Raw genomic sequence first — 19269 nt, forward strand, 5'->3', positions numbered from 1 at the left:
TCGATTGAGTCCTTACTTGATATCAGGCTCTGTAAAAATGCTGTGCCTGCATTATGAGCTCACTTGATCCTTCCAAAAACTCAGTGAGGTAGGCACAATTATTTTCATTCCGATTTTACTGACCAAAAAACTGGGGCACAGTTAAGTAACTTCATCAAGTTATCTAGAGCAGAGAAGGAGCCAGGAAAGAATCAGGCAATCTGGATGCAAAGCCTGCACTCCCGCCCTCTACACACTCCACGGTCTTTACTACGGGCCCAACCCAACCTGCTAACGTGACATGCAGAATCAGGGTACACGTCCAGATGGCTAAGGCAACTGAGCCTCAAACCCGCGCTCTATCTTTCAGGGGAAGGAGAGCCTGCGAGTTACTCATCGTCATAAACCTTCTCTATAAGGAGCTCTCCGCATTATACAAGAATGCCACGGCTCTCTTCCTTTCCAGAGGTCCCCATGGAAATGCACAAAACCAAATGCGACGTGGAGCCAGCCCTCTCCAATCTGTTTAGATTTACACATGCCCCTAGTCTGGGACTTCGGCCACGTCACCACGGTCATTTTTTTAGCAGTAAAATGGAGAAAAGGCACTTAGGAATAATCCCAGAAGTCATTCCTGGAGGACGCTGAGCTTGCAAGCTGGAGGACAGTATATTTAGCTTAAACACGACGGGTGCAAGGTCTAGGATACTATATTTGGGCAAACCGTTGATTTGGGGTTTGGTGAAGTTCTGGCTTTGGCAGCGGCGCCCTTCTCCCACCCTGCCCCCGCCCCCGGCCACGTGGCTCGGTTACAGAGCTTGGCTCTCACACAGGCAGAATCCAAGGACGTCTCCCCAGGGCTCTGGAGAGCAGAAGTGGCACTACTCCAGGGAGTGATGGGGTGAGAAATAAGCAGCAAGAAGCCAGGAGACAAGGAGCCTGAAGCACCGGGTGGTAACGTGGTCCCATCCCAGGGAGCAGAAGCCCCCCAAGGATCCAATCCCATAAGAAGCACTTCACAACTCTGACCACACTCAACTGTAACCACTGGTTTTCTTATTCATCTTCCTCATTAGCCTGAGCAGGGAGTATATCTTAATCATCCCCATGTCCCGGGCACCTTCAATTAGTCCGTGCTCAGTAAATGTTTGTGGAATGAATTTAAAAGAGTTCTGGAGATTGGTTGCACAACAATGTGAATGTACTTAACATTACCAAACTGTACACTTAAAAAATGGTTAAGATACTAAATTTTATGTTGTATATATTTTATCACAATTAAAAACAAAACAATAGCACATATGACAGAAAAAAAAAGGTGGTGACACTCAGAAACATCCAGTACTCACTGTATGAAATTTGGTGGAGTGTGGTTGAATAATTTGAGTTTAAGAAGCATGGGGTGGGTTTAATTAGGTAACTGTCATCAACAGCGGATCAAGATTTACTGAAACGAAGGGTCACAAAGAGATGGCAAACACGATGCTCAGTAAGTTCTTCCAGGTAGAAGTCAATAAACGGACGTCTAGAAAGTCTTCTCTTCCAGGAAGACTCAATAAAATGTGTAGGTGGTTTGAGATGTGGCCCCAAATCCACCCAGGAAATTCCACTCCACTAATTCCAACGAATATGCTCTTCCTCACACACATCCAACCCCAGCCTTTAGAGCTGGCACTCTTATTTATTAACGGAGAGAGAGAGACAGAGAGAAAGGGCAGCAACCCGCCTTCACCCGTGCTTCCTTATAGGAGGGGAGGGTAGCGTTTCACAAAGCGAGATCTGTGGGATGTTACTAAATACTACTTGAAAGAGATGGTCAGAAGGTCTGGGAAATGTTGGACGCTACTTTAATAAGTTTATATGATATGTGGATCTCCAAGAAAGAGGGCATGGTACCAAGAGTTTCACACACCTCTGCGACCAGAACCTCCCCACCTCCCATGACCGCAGCCAGGGATTTCAACAGCCTGGAACTCAGAGAGGGAAACATCAGGGTAACAGACACGATGGGTTATCTGGGTGTGTGACAGATCCTGACTGTGTGATCTTGGGCAAGTTACTTGAATTCTCTAGGCCTTGGTCTCCTTCCCTCTAAAATGGAGCACAGGACCCGCACTCTGAAGTCAGAGGGATGGGCTCTGAATTCTGGCTCTGACATTTATGACCAATGGGAGCCTGGTCAGGTTACTTGGTCTTTCCAAACCTCGGTTCTCTCATCTGTAAATGGGAGTAACCATAGCCTCTACCCCACAGAGTGATTGTGAGGACTGAATGAGAGAATTTGGGTAAAGTGCTTGTCACGGTACCCGGCACGAGGTAAGCACTCCATACACATTTCTTCTTTAACTCAATAAACTGGGAAGTGCTGTATAAATGTTACCATCCTTTAAGGCCCAGCCAAGCTTCTTTCATGAAGCTTCCCTGATGGCCAGAATCTAAAAGCTCTCTCCCCACTGGGCTTATACCATTTGTAAGACTACCATATTTAGCACAAATTTATTTGGCATTTAGTCAAATGCTGATATGTAGGGTTATATCCAACACTAACATCTACTGTTTCAGATATAATTCTTATCTCAAGTTCCTTGTTTTCCAAAATAGAATTGGGGGAAGTTAAATGAATTTAAAAGCTATGCATACCTACTGTAAAAAAATTTTTAAAGGGAACCATATAACGTTGAAAGCTAAAATCTTCCATAACCTACCTCTTAGAGACAAAATCAATGTTGACAATCTGCTGTGATCTTTCCAGATTTTGCCTGTGCATACATAAACATAAGTTTTTTATTAAAATGGGCTCCTTCTGTACGTATTAACCTCCTGAGACATCAGTCCATGTCAATACATAAATATTGACCTTATCCTCTTTTAAACAGCTCTGGAGTATTCCATTGTATGGCTATCCCATAATTTACTTAATCGGTTCAATACTGATGGATATTTAGGTTGTTTCAAATGAATGCTGACTTTAGGGCAAGAGCTGTGTTCTGTGTATTTTGGCATTGCCATAGAGTTAGCACAGGGCACACTGTGTAAGAATTCAGTAAATTCTGTTGTGTAAACTCTGACAATATTTGCCTCTGAATCACAGATGACACTGGGACAGAGTCTATTAGACAAAACTCTCAATAGCCAGCACTGCTGTGTGAAGCCTGGATAATAATGAGGAATATTCACAATACTGGCCCTGAGATATAACTCCTAGATCAAAAGGACAAACTGTTCAATATAGTTTCAATGCTGGCTCCCTTCCTGTATTAAAGTTCTTGGATGACTCAACAATTCTACTCCTAGGTATATACCTAAGAGAAATGAAAACATTAGGGCCACACAAAAACTTGTACACAAATGTTCATAGCAGCATTATTCACATAGTATAGTCGAAAAAACCCAAATGTTCATCAACTGATAAGTGGATAAACAACAAGCGATATTTGCATACAGTGAAATATTAGTCAGTCATAAAAAGGAATGAAGTACTGATACATGCTACATCAGAGATGAACCTTGAAAACATTATGCTAAGTGAAAGGCGGCAATCACAAAAGGGCACATATGATTCCACTTACACGAAATGTGCAGAAAAGGCAAATCCAAAGAGACAGAAAGTAGATTAGTGGTTTGTGGGTGGGGGAGCAATGGGAAGTGATTGTTAATTCGTTTCCTTGGGGCATGAGGAAAGTGTTCTGGAATTAGAGAATGGTGATAGTTGCAAAACATGGTGACTATCCTAAAAACCACTGAACTGTACACTTTAAATGGTGAATTTTATGATGAATGATGAATTATATCCCAATTAAGTATGCAAAAAAATCTTTGAAAACTGGTTATCAATTGGTAATTCTATTTTACCATTTATTCACTGAAAAAATATTACATGAGAACCACCAGAATGCCAAGCACTGTGCTGGGTACTGGAGACACAGTGGGAGCAAGAGCTTCTCCTGCCCTGGAGGGACACACAGTCAAGCCATGGAGAGTGACAAGGCCACACACCGTAGAGGTGGGGGCAATAAGAACTGTGACATGCTACAAGATATGCATGTATAGGTACAAAATGACATGTGTACCAAGATATTCATTGCAGCACTGTTTATAAGAGCAAAAGATTGGAAACAACCCCAGAGTCCATCAAAAGGGGCTGGTTAAACGAATTACAGTGAACCTGCACAATAGACACCTATACCGTAGACACAAATGAGGAAATGCTCTGTGTACTGACATGGAAAGATCTCTAGGATGTTTTGTTAACCTAAAAAGGCAAGGTGCAAAACAGGGTAGATTATACACTTCATTTTGCGTAAGAAAGGGGGCAGGAACACATACTCGCGTATGTAAAATCTATCATATATTTATAGCTGCTTGTATTTGCATAAATAAACCCAAGAAGGATACACAAAAATTAATAAAAGTGGTTACCTGGGGGCAGCGGAGGGGAGTTGGATGAGTAGAGGTTGGGGAGGGACACTTCTCAACGTATCCTTCTTCACACGTTTTTGATTTTTGAACAATGTGATTGTATTGACAAATATCACTTATTCAAAAAAATTCTTTTTGAAGCTTTAAAAGGCTAAGATTGTAGGTTCTCTATCTGTACGCACATGCTGAAGTAGCCGGCATTCCTAATGTGCTCGCAAGCATCTCCTACTGGTTACCTGAGAACCCAGAAGAGACGGCATGGATAGAAAAGCTGCAAATGACCAGCAGCGGGAGCAGCAGGAAAGCAACTCAAGACACACTATCCTGCATGTGCACTGGACCATCGGCGATCAGGTCACACCAACTACGCATCAGGTACCAGAGATGCTGGGGAGACTGAGAAAATATGCAGCAACCCTTCTTTTCAGGGGGCTCACAGCAAATCAAGGAGCCAGCCTCAGCCCCGCGGCCTGGGACCTTCCTAGCACAAATATGATCAAGTCACTTCCATGCTCGGAAATCTTCAATGGCTCCCCAATACCCAAGCTGAGGAGCAAATCCAAACTTTTGAACAAGGGCTTCCATGGCCTGAACCCTGCCTGCCAGTCCAGACTCATCTTCCATCACTTCCTTCCTTAACCCCCACACCTCCACTTTGGCAAAAGAGAACCAACTGCCACACCCCCATACACATCCCTGTCCTTTACACAGGTCCTCCCACTGCCTGGAACACCCTCTTCCCAGCACGTCTGCCTGGCCAATGCCCCTCAGGCCTCAAGGCCCAGACCAAACTTCTCCTTTCTCAAATCAACTGTCCCTCACCCTCCCAGGGGAGTTATGCTCCCTTCCCTGACTGTTGCACTGAACCTCGTATGCACAAGAGCAGCAATGACACTGTCACCTCGCTAAGGACTCTTGGCTCCGTGACGCCAGAATCTTCGCCTTTTCATCTTTTATCCTGGCCCGGAGAACAGTGCTTGGCAGAGGGCGAATGCTCGGTCTGAGTCTGGCTGAATGAATAAACAAGAGAAATACAGGGGCGGGCAGACAGGAGCGATGAACTCTTATCAGGGAAGGAGGGCCAGCGACACGTTCCGAGCAGGTGGTCCCTGTGCGATATCAGAGGTGGGCACTGAAGGAGAAGTAGCAGTCAGTCAGACGAAAGGGACAAAGAGAAGATGGGAGTGGTGCATGAACAAAAGCAGGGAGACATGAAAGAGGAGGGAATGTTCAGGAACCCCAGGTAGGTGGTTTGCCATGGGGGTCAGGGCAGAGGCAGGGCCTGAGTCAGGAGCAGAGGAGGTCGAGCACAAAGGCTGCTCAGCCTCCGGGGAGCCCTGAACGCCATGCTCAGCAGCTCGGACTTCAGGTGGGCACCATGGAAGGACTGTGAGTAAGGGAGACCCGTGCTCAGCTCTCTGTTTGAGGGCAAGCAGTGGTAGCTGTGGGCACGAGGGACCAGAGAGGAGACAAGGGGCTGAGGACCAAGTCAGGACCCACCATTACCTTCAGGTGAGAGATGTCAAGGGTCTGAGCTAAGGCCAAAGAGCAGTAAGGGGAAGGGGGGACATGGGGGCAATTCAGGAGGTAAAGCCGATGGGACTCAGTGACCAGATGTGGGGGACGAGGCAAGGGAGAAGTGACGACTGTGGGCTTTTGTTTTCTCTCCCTCTTCTGGAGACAATGTAAACCACGGTCACTCATTGGGGTAGAGGGTGGTTAATAAAACCGTGGAGGATCAACAACAGACCTTGGTAAGAAGACCCCCAGGTGTTCGACCATGGAGCTAGAAATCAGACATGGGGAAAGTCTCATTGCACGTTTCCAGGGGTCTGGTGGAAGTTTAGAGATGGAAGGCACATGATGGATCAGCTAGACCTCATCTTGTCAAGCTCACTTCAAAGAATTATTTACTGACAGCTGTGAGGTCCTCCCTGACAAAATATGGGCAGACTCTAGGACAGAGTGAGGGCTCGAGAACTTTGTGAATGAATGCTACATCCAGGCCATGCCGACATTCCTGTCCACCAATCGACCCCCCATGTCCCTCCCCACCCCCACCTATCCCTAGAACAGCCTCCCCAAAAGAAGATCCCCCAACCCCGAACACTGGAACAAAACCAGCTTCCTTCGGTAAGGCCACAGAACTTGAATGCAAGCCTCTGCACGGCTTCTTTAGCTAAAAAAAATAAAAGGCGGAGGAAAAAGATGTTCCATCCAGCTGAAGCCCTAGTTTTTAAAAAATTAGAAATCACATTAGATGCAGAAAATACTTTTTTAATAAGTCCGAAGGACATTACAGTGATAAAGTCATGCAAAGGCAGCACTAGACAGGAAAACAGAATGACATTCCCGCTCAAGGGCAGCATGGCATCGACGCTCGCCTCGGGTTACAAAGAGCTCTGAGGAGAAGCCGTCTCTCTCCCAGCTCTAACGGTCCCTGTCCGCCCCACACAGCCGCCCTGCAGCTCGTCCGTGTCACACAGAGAGTACGGGAAGGAGAGCTGGGACTGAGGAGGCCCTGCAGTTCTGGGACTCTGGATCAACACTGAGAGTTCAGGTGGGGGGGGTCCCGGGCAGACATCCTGGTTGGGGGTGGAGACTGAAATTTCGAGGGGTAGGGGGCAGTGCTCATGTGGATCAGTGCCACAGCTTCCTGACCAGACTTCATCTCCAATCTCACCCTCCATGTAGTCTCCAGAGCAAACGCCTCACGTCACTGTCCTGCCCAGAATTCCTCAATGCCTCCCCATTACCTCCAGGATAAAGTCTCAACCCCTTGGCGTGACCTACAAGGCCCTCCATGATCTACCTTCCCCTCTTCTCCCCACCTCCAGAGTATCCTAGGACACCAGCCTTCTCCACACCAGCCCCAGCCCCATTTCACCTCTGTGGCTTCACAAGGACAAGCTCTGTCTAGCGCCCTCTCCCACATCCTCTTCTCTCCCTGGCCTTACCCAGCATTCATTCGCCCCTATTCTGGGCTAGAAGCCCCTCCCTCCATGTTCCCAAAGCATCCCCTCTAGCAGACCACCGCTCAGTGAACACCACTGTGTGCTGGACACAGAAGACCAGATGGCAGCTCAACTGGAGACTCATCGTCAAGTAACTGTACTTGTTTCCTTTTATCTGTCTCCCTCACTAGACGGTAAGGTTGTTCCCTGCAAGTGGAGAACATGTCCTTTTCCTGTGTTCCCAGAATCTAGAACAATGCCTCGCACAAAAGCACTGTTTACTCGATGTCTCTAGAATGAGGGGGCAAGAGATTAGAACCACCTTAGGCCAGACTCACATCCCTTGGGCCACGTGAGCAATGACCCCACCGGTGAGACTGAGAGGCCAGCCACACTGGTCAAGCTACACTTGGCTACAAGCTGCAGGTTAATGGTGTGGTAAGTGTCCAGAGACAACTTGACAAGGCCTTGTCATGTCTGGAGTATCTGGACCCAAGAAACTCAAAAACAGTAGCCGAGAAGCGTCTCATTCTCCAAAACTGACCACAGTAGAGCAAGTCATGTCAACAAATGTTAGCCGGCTTCCATTGCAGACTTCAGTGTCTTGCACCGAGTGGGTATATTTAATGAACGATTTAAAAAAAAAAAAAAAGAATGAAGGTTGAATGGCCAGGTAGTTGAATGGTATTGAACGAAGGTATTACCCAGGCTGGATCATAAGAATGTCAAAAGTGCCTCTTTCACATTTCTTGGGTAATAAAGTGCACTGAATAGCAGACCAACTTTGCCTTTTATTTCAGGGCTATACAACTGGCTCGCCAGAAATTTCTAGGCTGAATCATTCTGGATAGCCAAATTTTCCATATTGTTAAAGACTTAGGTATTGAAATTTTAATCATTGTGCATAGAAATCTTTCTAAAATCTTTCTGAGTATATTGCATACCTTTACTTTTTCATGAAACTACAGGTAATCATTACCATCCCTGCATTAGTCTATCATAATAACCTGAAAATCTACCGAAGCTGTTTGTTCATATTCTAAATGACACCAAGTACTCCTGTCTTTTTTTCATTTCTTACGACTTTTAAGTATTTAATAATGGATAGCCCTCCCAGCTGTCAGCTACCCCCAGGCTACCTTCTCCCACCTTAACTTCTTTCTTCTGTCATCTTGGGAACCAGATAACCAAGCTTCACATAACTGTATGTAAAGTAAGTGTAGATGGGCCGTGAGCAAGGGCCTGAGGGGCCAGCTCAGGCAAGGCGTACAGAGCATCAGGGCGTGGGGGCGCAAGCTGAGGGCCATCATCTGGCTGCTCTGGGACCTCCCCTTGCATCTCTCTCTCGGCTATGTTCCAAATGGATGAGGCAGCCACAAAGGGGAGGTCTACATAGTCGAGGTATCACCCCAACACTTTTCGAATGTACCAAGAACAACAGGTAACACGTATTGGGCTGTTACCCCATACCAGGCCTTCCTTCTACATGCTGTATTTGTATTAACAGAAATGTTAATGTAATGTCATGTATTTTGTATTAATGTTTCTAATCCTCCCAACAACTCTATGACATATTACTAACCCACTTTACTGATGAGGAAACTGCAGCACAGAGAGGTTAAATAATTTTCCAAGATGGGACTGCTAGGACACGGAAAACCAGAATTCAAACTCAGGCAGTCAGCTCCAGGCCATGACCTCGGCCAATGCAACCTCTGGCCTCTAACGATCCCCTAACAGACCACATCACAAGGACCCCTTATTCTTTACTTCCACAAAAACTCAGAAAGCAATGTATAGACCAGCGCCGTCCAACAGAACTTTCTGAGATGATCGAAATGTTCTACATCTGCCCTACGGAGCCCTTGGAATGTGGCTAGTGTGACTGAGGCACTGAATTTTTAATTTCATTTCATTTTAATGAATTTACATTTAAATAGCGAAATGTGGCTAGTAGTGACCTAGTGGATGGCACAGGTGTGGACTACTTTTGGTGAGTCAAAAATTGTGATATTTCAAACATTAGATATAATAGGTCACTCCCACTTGAAACTAGGCTTCAGAAAAATGTAATTAAGCACTGATGCCTCTCCTTAACATCTCCACCCCTGTATTGCTTTTAATTCATTCTCATAATTTTGAGGAAGAAAGCACGCCAGGTGGTCAGACTAGTTGAGGAGGCCTTCCAGATGAAGCAGGACCTGGGAGACTTCACGGTATTAGTTGGCCAGGCAAAACCGTAGGAGTGCTGTTGGGGGGTGTGGGGTTGGGGGGGTTGGCAGATCACAGGTCAGGTTTCAGACACTAGGTTCACCCTATTGATCTGAAAAAAAAATAAGCCACAGATGAGCGACTGTGTGTATGTTTGAGCATATCACTGAATAGGAGAATATGCTCAAGCCCAGGGCCCCAGGCCACACTCAGAGGACTGGTGTGACAAGACCTGACTCGACAAAGCCGAAGGCATGAGCCATTCTCCCCAGGGCAGTGGGGCCTTGCTCTTCCCAGGTCCCCTGGTGGGCCTTGAAGAGGCCACAGGGCCTTTGACATGACAGTCACAAACCAAGCCTTCCCCCTCCTCCACTCCAGAAGATTCCGTTCTAATACATGGATTTTCTCCTTCCCCACCACTGGTTCCACTAAGTTGTATTATCTGTGAAACCCAAATTTAGGCCAGAACCTGACTTCAACTCAAATAAGAAATGAAACCAAGATTAGAAGTTGAGGGGCCGGCCCCGTGGCTTAGCAGTTAGGTGCGCGCGCTCCGCTACTGGCGGCCCGGGTTCAGATCCCGGGCGCGCACCGGGCGCGCACCAGACGCACCGCTTCTCCAGCCATGCTGAGGCCACGTCCCACACACAGCAACTAGAAGGATGTGCAACCATGACATACAACTATCTACTGGGGCTTTGGAGAGAAAAAGGGAAAAAAAGGAGGAGGATTGGCAATAGATGTTAGCTCAGAGCTGGTCTTCCTCAGCAAAAAGAGGAGGATTAGCATGGATGTTAGCTCAGGGCTGATCTTCCTCATAAAAAAAAGGAAGTTGAGACCACCAACCCAGTGGAGGTGCAATTTTATTCTGACTAATCCTAAATCTATACGGCTGGGAAGATGATGCCTCCTTCCCTCTCCTCCCAATTTCTGACCAGCAGCTTAAGTTTTATACACATTTCCCAGCCCTGTTCCACACAGCCATGTGAAGAAGGCATGACTGAGCCACAGGACGGTTGACACCCCCAGGAAGCAAGTGGGGCCCAGATTGGTGAGGGCCTTGTGTGTGCCTCACAACTACTTAGTGGCAGAGCCCAGAGAAGAATCCAGGCCCCCAGGTCTCAGTCCTCCCCGTCCACCACACACCTCCCTGCCTGGGCCACAACTCATGCCTCGAGAACTCAAAGAGGAGCACACGTTCACACTTCATGCCAAACCAGAGACCAAGCTGTAATTAAAAAAAAAAAAAAAATCAGCTACCAACCATTCCTTTCCACCTCAACATCCCTCTTCCAAACAACAGTCACAAAATCCATACAAACAGGTTAGTCCTTGCCCATGGAGGTCAAAAGTTGATCCAGTACAAAGTCAGACTACAAACTAAACACACTCTCAACTCCAGAAGTGTTGGGTCTGAAAAGTTCAATTCTGCTCCGAGTTCTGAGCAATTCTCAGCAGGAAACCAGGCATTGTGAAGCGGGCCCTGCGACTTCCTGAGGGACTCCAGGAATCGCTGGAGGGAAGGCCTGTTTTTCCAGGTCAGGAGCCCCCAGACTGCTCTTAACCTTCGGGAAAGGAGCTGATAATGCATCCCTGGGGCCTCTCAACCTAAAGCCACGACTCTCAACGCTATCTTCTGGCAGATTCCAGCACCGCCCCAGGCACACAGACCAGACCGTCAACACTTGTTGACCATAGTCCTGGGCATTCCTCAAAGCAAGGCAGGGTGATCAACAGAGGAAGGAGGGGCATGTTTGTAAAAATTACATCTCTACCCTTTGTCCTGGGTAGACACACTCTTCCCCCTCCCCTAAAGCCACAGAAGCCTTCATAATGGTGGTGGGTCACCAAAAAGTCTCTTTTTAAAATTCTCTATAAAAAGAGAGTATCTACGCCTTTATAATAAAGATGAAGGAACAAATTGATTAAACTAATAATACTCTGCGTTTGCAAAGCTCAGGAGCTTTCTTAAGAAACCCTCTCCCTACAGGGCACCTAAGGCTCAGAGGATTATGTCCTTCTCTCCCCAGGTATGAGTGCCACTCCCACCACCCCAAAAGGAACATTCAGACCAAGTTCGAGTTTGATGGTAAAAATCTTAAGCAACCACATGGAAGAGTTCTCCTTCACCTCAACCAACGTTTCAATCAGTAAAGGCCTCCCAGGACTAGAAATCGCACCTGCACACACACGCACACACACGTACACTTACCGCCTTTGGTCAGCTCACTTATTCGTAAAGCTGTAAAGTACAAGAGCACCAGCTGTGCCTTACAAGATGTCTAGGAGTGACCGCCACTCCTGTCCTTTGACTTCTGACAACCCCACCCTCAGGATGTTAGGTCTCGGTTCAGTAAACCGCCTCCTCCACCAACAGCAATGGCTGGAAGTTGAGGCCCAACGATCTGTAAGTCTGTAAGAGGCACCTGCCACTTACATCAAGTGCAAGACCTGACTCCTATCCACAAATAGTCTATCAGCTTTAAGCTACCACTGTGACCTCTGTGAGGACAGGGACCCCACCTTCTTCATCTGCATTCCCAGAGCTCACACAGGCACACAGCAGGCACTCAATAAACAGCTGCCAAACAAATGACTGCAGCACACTTAAGACAGACAGACCAATTTCAAGGCTTCTACACACACACTGGCATTCAAAGGCAGCATCTAGAACTCCAGTGGGCAGATGTGTAGAAAATGCACTGGACTTGAGTCAGAAGATGTGGATTCAAGCCCCAAGTTTGCCAAAACTTCACTCCACTGTCCTGGGCAAATCCCCCAACCTCCGGGGGTCTTATTTTCCTCTTCTATAAACACAGTAGATGACTTACAGGTTTCCCTGTAGCCATTAAGCTTGTAAAATGCAAAGAAAAGATGTGCCCTTGAGCTACGGCCACAATATTAACCTGATGACGAGGGCAGTGAAAATACAACAGCCAGAGGCAGCCCTTCTTACACAGATGTCGGCTCATCACAGGCAGATGAGCGGCAGCTTTAATTGTAGGTAAAGCCTCTGCCCATTCGCCTGTGCTCACACGTGAGACACACATTTGGGTCACTCTCTATTAGGGAGGTGCAAATTTCCATGATTGTTCCTGGCAGAAAAGCCTCCAAGTGGAACAATGACCCGCAGACATTACTTCCAGGTAATAAACAGATTCCACTCAGACAAAGACAAATAAAGCAGCCCATGGCTACATCCGCCCCATCCCTGGAAGCACCAGGGCTGAGCTCTAAATGTGAGCCAGACGGTGCCGAATTCTTATTTTGGCTCCGCCTCTAACTCGGAGTGGATGGTCCTTGGCCAAGTCTCTCCTCTAGAAGCCAGGCTCTGGATGGGTATGACAACCCCCATAAACCAGCCAGATTACAGGGTGAGGCGAGTAAAGCATTTCACAGATGTAACGTGCTGCCAACCACTCCAGACAAGTGAGGGAAGCCGTCAAGAGGCAACGTGGCTTGGGAGGAGAGCCCCAGAGCAGCCCTCACCCAACTGTGCGCTCCCACAAACTCGCTGGAGGGCTCCGGAGGCCTCAGAGCCCCCCACTTGCAATCTGGCTCCACTTCCTCTGCTGAAAAGCAAGGAAAGCCATGTGAACCGACACTGCCCAGAAGAGCCGCTTGCAAAGCTCTTTAAACCACACAGTTAACTTGCAACGTTAACCAGCTGTGACTAAGTTAGGTTTGCTTCTCTTCTCCTGCGGGACATTTGAGGCAGTAGAGGTAAATCAGGCAAAGCCATAGACTTGTGTGAAAGATACAGGTCGCTCCTGAAATAAGAAGGGCTGTGACAGGAGCCATGTCAGTAGTTTACTGTTCTCTTTTCCTTTTTTTTTCTTTTATTTAACCATTAGGTACCAAGGGATACCAGATACACAGCGGTGGATAAAAAGGTTAAGAGATAGTATCAGTGAGTTTCCCACCAAAGCCTGCTAATAGTGCTCTGGCTGATTAGAAAGCCCTTCTGTAGTTTGGGAACTCTAATCCGGTCTTATCAACCCTCTGGCTTCGTCACTTATCAGGGTGGGAACGGGAGGTACATCAGCTCTGCCACAGAGTGATTTCTGGGGCCCCTGCCCACGAGGAGGCAGATCGAAAAGGAGCCCATGCCTGCCAAGGTGAAGTTTGCACCATAGCAACACATGTTACTCTGCAAACAGCCAGGACTGAGGCACTCTGTTGTGAAGGGTGTGAACAGTGCCCCCGAGAAACGGCAGACTGAGCGTTCAGCATCAGAGGGAGCGAGAGAAAAGTGGCACCTACTTAGCTTGCGGGGCCATTCACTCCTCCACACAGCTGACACGGCAGCACTGACTCCCCAGTCCCCATGGCCTGTGTCCTAATAAGATGGATGTCAGGGAGAAAACAGATGCTCTCCGTCGAGCAGCTGCCCAGGGAAAGAGGGGCTCAGTGTAGAAGAATGCTCCCCTTTGGGGAGCAGACAGCCAGCACTGGGGAACCTGGGCAGAGGTCTCATCGTGAAACACGTCACGTCTATAAGAAAGTACAGCCGGGGTGCCCAACGAGCTGGTCTGACGGTGAAGGCATCCTCACAGGCCCTACAATGACACCAGCAATGGTAGTCCTCGGTGTGATTGTTGAGAACATTGATCAAGCGCCTGTGTGCCAGGCACAGTGCGGGGCATTTCTACAGGGATCAGTCTTTATCCTGCAGTTAGTGTTAAAACTCACTAACTGATCAATGCCACCTTTCTGGAAACCACATTTTTGCCAAGGCAAGGAACAGGGATAACAGAGGTACCCTTACACCCCACAGGATAGGGTTATGCTGGAGGCTTGACCAGGAGAAAAACCAGCTCCAAATTTCTGCTCTGTCGTCAGATCACTGAGCAACGTGTGTAGAAATCCAACCACAGAACAAGGGCACCCAAGGGACTAAGTGACCCTTCTCGGTTTCCCCTGACTAATTTCTCTAGAACTGATGAACCATGTCAGAGGCTGGAGAGGCAGATGCATAAAGCCAGGAACTGTAAAAGCTGGTAAAAGAATGTTTCAAAAGCGCATTAGAAGTTAGTCAAAGAAAGACGACCTATGTCCGCAGATGCATATCTGTGCCAGTTACATACCTCTTTGTATCAACACAATCTAAGCAGAACTGTTTGTAATGCTAATATTAAGAGGCAGGACCAGCAGCTTCCCTTCAGGTTATGATGGTGCTACAGGTACGTCTGGGAGGATGTGAACTGGTGCCACGGAACCCAAGTACTAACAGGCTGTGACGCACGGGGCTCCCATTGTATATGCTGCCAACACATCATCCTGACAAGTCAATCACAGAGCCAGGAACAGGGAAGAAGGTAATTCCTGGAGAATAGGCAGCTCTACCATATCTGCCTCCAAAACAATTAAAAAGCAAAAACCAGCCACTACCCAAAAACTCCTCTGGGTCCTAAACCCATAAGTCATCACAGACCAAACAGAAACCAAACCTACGAACGACGGGCCCAGAATTTTAGAAACATTTCCTCGCTGTAGAGCCAGCAGAGCCCGCAGTGAGCTTTAAAACAAACAAAAAAGTTTCTGTCTCGAAATGACATTTCAGAGGTAATGTATAATTGCTTCTCTCAGTTCGATGCTCCCCCTTTTCCTCACTCTCTGTTCGCTAATGCGAGTTTTCCTCTTCCCCTGCCCATTTCAGTTTGAAACGTGGCACTGAACGGGACACTGGAGAGCGAAGCGAGAGGGGAGGGTCGGAAGGCTGCTTTCAAATCTGACACACACCTCAACTGGCCGCCCACACCCTGAAGGAAGGCAGGCCGGACTCCACCTAAGACAGCACTGAAGGCTCAAACTGTGGAGGAGAAACTCTCCCTTGCACCAGCTCTGGAAAGCAGAGTTAAGAAAGAGAAAGCTGGAAGGGAAGGAGGGGGAAAATAAAGCTCCACATTCCTGAGATTTTTTAGCCAAGTGCTGTGGCTGCACAGAACAGCTCTATTCCAAACAGTCTGCAAGACGGAAAGAAAACCTGGGTCCAGGGGGAAGAATCAGCCCCCTGCCTTGGAAATGGGAGAAGGAATCTTAGGATGGCCCAAAACTAAACCAAGAGGAGGAGGGAGGCGCACCCTTTCATGTGTGTTCCCAAAAGGAAGTGATCCCAAGGGAAGGAATTTGGAGTCCTCATCTCCCAGGGGACAGAAGTGAAGTCCTGGGGTCCCCCAGAGGGGAACGAAAGCCCCTCTGAACACTGGCCAGCTGACTAGCGACTTGAGGAAGGGGCACAGCTGGGATGAGACGGAGACTAGTTAGGATGCGAGGGCTGTGGCTGCTTGGGGTCGGGGGAGAGGGGCCCAGCTCATTGGCAGAGGCTGTGCAGGGGGGACCCCGGAGGGCGGAGTGGCCAGGAGAGTGGCTCTTTGTGGGAAGAATTATAACTGAGCCTGACTCAGCTTCTGAATGAAGGAATCCTCGCCCTGCCCAAGTTAGAAACGCAAGAGCCTGCCGGCCTCTCTCCTTGTCTCCCCTTCCCTCCCCTCCTTCTGTCCTCACTTCTAGGAAAATGTGTGCTAAGTGCAGGGCTGCCCCCCCATAGCAGCGCTCCATACACACACAAACACACCACACCCCCAGGGAGAATCCAGAAGGCCCCAACTCACATCTAGAAAGTCCTGCGCTGGGTTATGAAGCCACTCCACCCCCGGCTTTCCTCCAAATGTGAAGATGCCCACATGTGTTGCTCTGAGGTCCCTAGAAGTAACTTAGCTGTTTCTGCTCTCATCTGGTAGGCAGGCCAGAGTTCCAAAAACCTGAGTTCCCCCAAAATGCCTATCTCTGTGGAGAGTCAGTTGGTAGGCAGAGACCAGGAGGACCTACTATGTGCCTGGCACAGCAGAGCATGTGTCCTTCATAAGGAAGGTCTGGGCACGGCCCTCTCTCCCAGACCAGCACACACCGACAACCCCACAACATGCCTTCCACGCAACTCGGAAAGAAGGAGACAACCTCCCGCAAGCGCAGACACCTCAGGCCGATGGTTCTACAGGAAGGGGTTGGGGAAGAGGGAGCCTGCAGGCATTCCAGCCAGGTCCCTTTCTTCACTCAGAGCCCAATCCCAGGAGGGGGCAGAGAGGAGGGCAGTTGTTTTGGTCATAGTTGTTTTCCACCTGGGCCTTTCTCTTCTGTCAGGTACTGGGAGTAAGGGCTCCAAGCACTTTTCAACTCCCATCATGTGCCAAGTTTAATGCATAGGACTTTCCACCAGACTGGAGGGAGGGAGGGAGGGAAGAAGGGACCCAGCTCAAACACTAGGCAGCTCTTTTTGAGCAAAGATAAAGCAGGTAGAGCCACAAACCTTAACAAATGACAGAAACACAGCAGAGACAGCCATAAGGCTGTAAAAGAGACTTCGCTGGCTGCGAGCGTGTGGCTACGAGGTCTACAGCTGTCACGTGTGTCTTTCCAACCACACCCTCCCAGACTGGTGACACGGCACTGGGAGGCCTCTTAGAACGGAGGACAGCAAATAGATACTGAGGGTATTAGCTGGACAAAAAAAAACACTCTCCTATTTCGCTAAGCTACTATGATAATAAATAATTACAGGGCTTCAGGAGTAGGCGACATTTGTGGAATCGGTTATGGCTTTTGTTGCTTACACGATCTTAGTTAAACCTTACAATAACCCTGTGGAGAAGACAGGTTTTACTAACCTCTTTAACGATGGGGAAACTGAGGCTGCAGTCAGGTTTTTCATCAGACTAGTGACAGAGCAAGGCCTGGGACACAGGGCAGACCCTGCTTGACAAAGCCCTTTCAAACCCACCATGAGAGCTGCCCAGGTTTGAGGAAGGAGGAGGGAGTGAAGTAAAGGGGCACTCCCAAAAGGTGCAGTGCGACCCCACTCCTAGGCTCAGGTTTATTTCCTACAGACCCTGAAGCCCAGCTGAGGACACATTCACACATCCAACTCTGACCGGGCCACCGCAAGAATGTCGCCAGCTTGAGGGCAGCTTCACCAGCCAAGGAGGACCCTTGTCATCCATAGAGAGGAGACAGGGGACCCACAGACAGAGGGACACAAAAAGGAGACATTAGCCAGGCTAAGACTCTTCCATCCCCAAGGCAGTTCATAAATAGTTACAGCTTCCTATCCCATCCCTGAGAATGCAGATAAGCAGTCCTACCAGACGGAGGACAAGGCGTTGCCTCCCAGCGGACCAGCTGAGAATGAGGGGAGTGTTACTCACCTATCTCACTTTTGAGACAAGATATACCACAGCAAGCCCTATACCCAGTTGCCTCCAGTTCTTCCCACTTTGAACATCACATCTTGTCGCTGGCTCTCCAGAGGAGAGAGTCCTTCCCATCAGCCTCCTTGGACCATGACCCCCTGTTCTGTGAGGCCCACACCAGCAGTGCTGTCGGGGAGACCCCACGCTCTCCCTCCACCCCCAGGCGATGAGAGAATCACCTTTCTTCTAAAAGCAGAGGGTATCCCTGTCCCTCTCCTTGCCCCTCTACCCAGGAGAAGCTCTGCGCCCACCACACAGGGCTCTCAAGGGACAGTCCACAGAGTGATAAACGGGATATGAAAACTGGCCTTCTGGGCAGGAGCGGAAAAAAAAAAAAAAGTGAGGTAGGAGGACGGCCAAAGAGCACTGCTGGGACCGGCCGGGGCCACACGTGAACACCCCAGCACGGTCCAGAGCTGAGGATGCAAAAGGCCCAGACAGCCCGGCGGGAGGTGGAAAGGGTAGGGGTCCCTCCCACTGTAAAAGCCCAGAAGAGCTGGCAGCCACCGCTTGGGAGGGGGAGTTGTGAAATGACTGCGGGTCTGGGAGTCTCCGGGCTTGGCTCCCGGACACCAGAAAGGAAACCCCAGTCGTCAGGCCAGAGTGGCAGCGCTGCGGTTGGTTCGAGGCCAGGCTGGGACTTCAAGGCTGCAGAGAGAGCGAGCTGCAGGAGACGGCGGGTGCCCAAGGGGGCGGCAGAGCGGGGCCCGGCTGGCAGGGCGAGGAGCTGGGGGGCAGTGTCTGGGCTGACCAGGAGGCCAAAGGGGTACAGTGCACAAAGCCGGGCGTGCAGCTAACGTCCAGGGCAGCCGGGCGCCCCGGCTCAGACGAGGCCCCCGGGGACCTGCAGGGGTGTGCGGCGCGAAGCGCGCGGGGGGGCTCTCCCCTCCCCAGCCCCGCTCACCTCGAACATCAGCCCGATGAGGACGCAGAGCACCAGGCAGAAGCCGATGTCCGCATGGTTGTGGATGACGAACTCCTGGCTGAAGAGCGGGTAACTTTTCGTCCTCCTGCGGAAAGCCATGGCAGCGGGCGCGCAGCGGCCGGCCGGGCCCGCACCCTGCGCTCACGAGCCGCCGCGCAAACTTCTCCAGCCCCGGCCCGCCGCCCGCTCGCCCTCCGGCCCGCCGGCCCAGCGCCCAACAACTTCTCGGGCCCGCCCCCTTCCTCCGCCCGCCCCGCCCCGCCGCGCCGCGCCGCGCCGCCCGGAACCGCCCCCGGCCGCAGCCCCTCCCCACCGCCGCCCTCTGCGCGCCGGGCTCACCGGCCCCGCCTCCCGCGCGCTTAACCCTCTCGGCGCCGGGGCCGCGCGGGGGCGGGGCGCGGGGCGGGCGGGGCGGCGAGCGCGGCGGGGTGCCGGAGCCGGGAGCCCCACCGCGTGCCCGTCGCCGCTGCCCGGCCGCCTCCCGCGCCGAGGGGGCAGGCCGCGGGGACGCCGCCGCCCGGCCCTGCCCGCA

At 49.9% G+C, this 19269-nt stretch overlaps 1 protein-coding gene across 2 annotated transcripts in view; it reads right to left on the bottom strand.

Moving 5' to 3' along the window:
* Nucleotides 1-18916, bottom strand: part of TRAM2 (translocation associated membrane protein 2) — a 76041-nt gene extending 57125 nt beyond the window's left edge. The window contains exon 1 of one of the 2 annotated variants that reach the window (XM_087438710.1): nucleotides 18717-18916. In XM_087438710.1, the coding sequence (XP_087294836.1) occupies nucleotides 18717-18836 (120 nt within the window). In that variant the 5' untranslated portion in view covers nucleotides 18837-18916. The remainder of the gene's footprint in view (nucleotides 1-18716) is intronic. The other variant, XM_087438711.1, reaches the window with a different exon arrangement.
* Between the last annotated feature and the right edge of the window lie 353 nt (nucleotides 18917-19269).

Source organism: Ceratotherium simum, chromosome 13, assembly GCF_057802395.1.
Source record: "Ceratotherium simum simum isolate JZ-2026a chromosome 13, ASM5780239v1, whole genome shotgun sequence".
Classification (NCBI taxonomy): domain Eukaryota; kingdom Metazoa; phylum Chordata; class Mammalia; order Perissodactyla; family Rhinocerotidae; genus Ceratotherium; species Ceratotherium simum.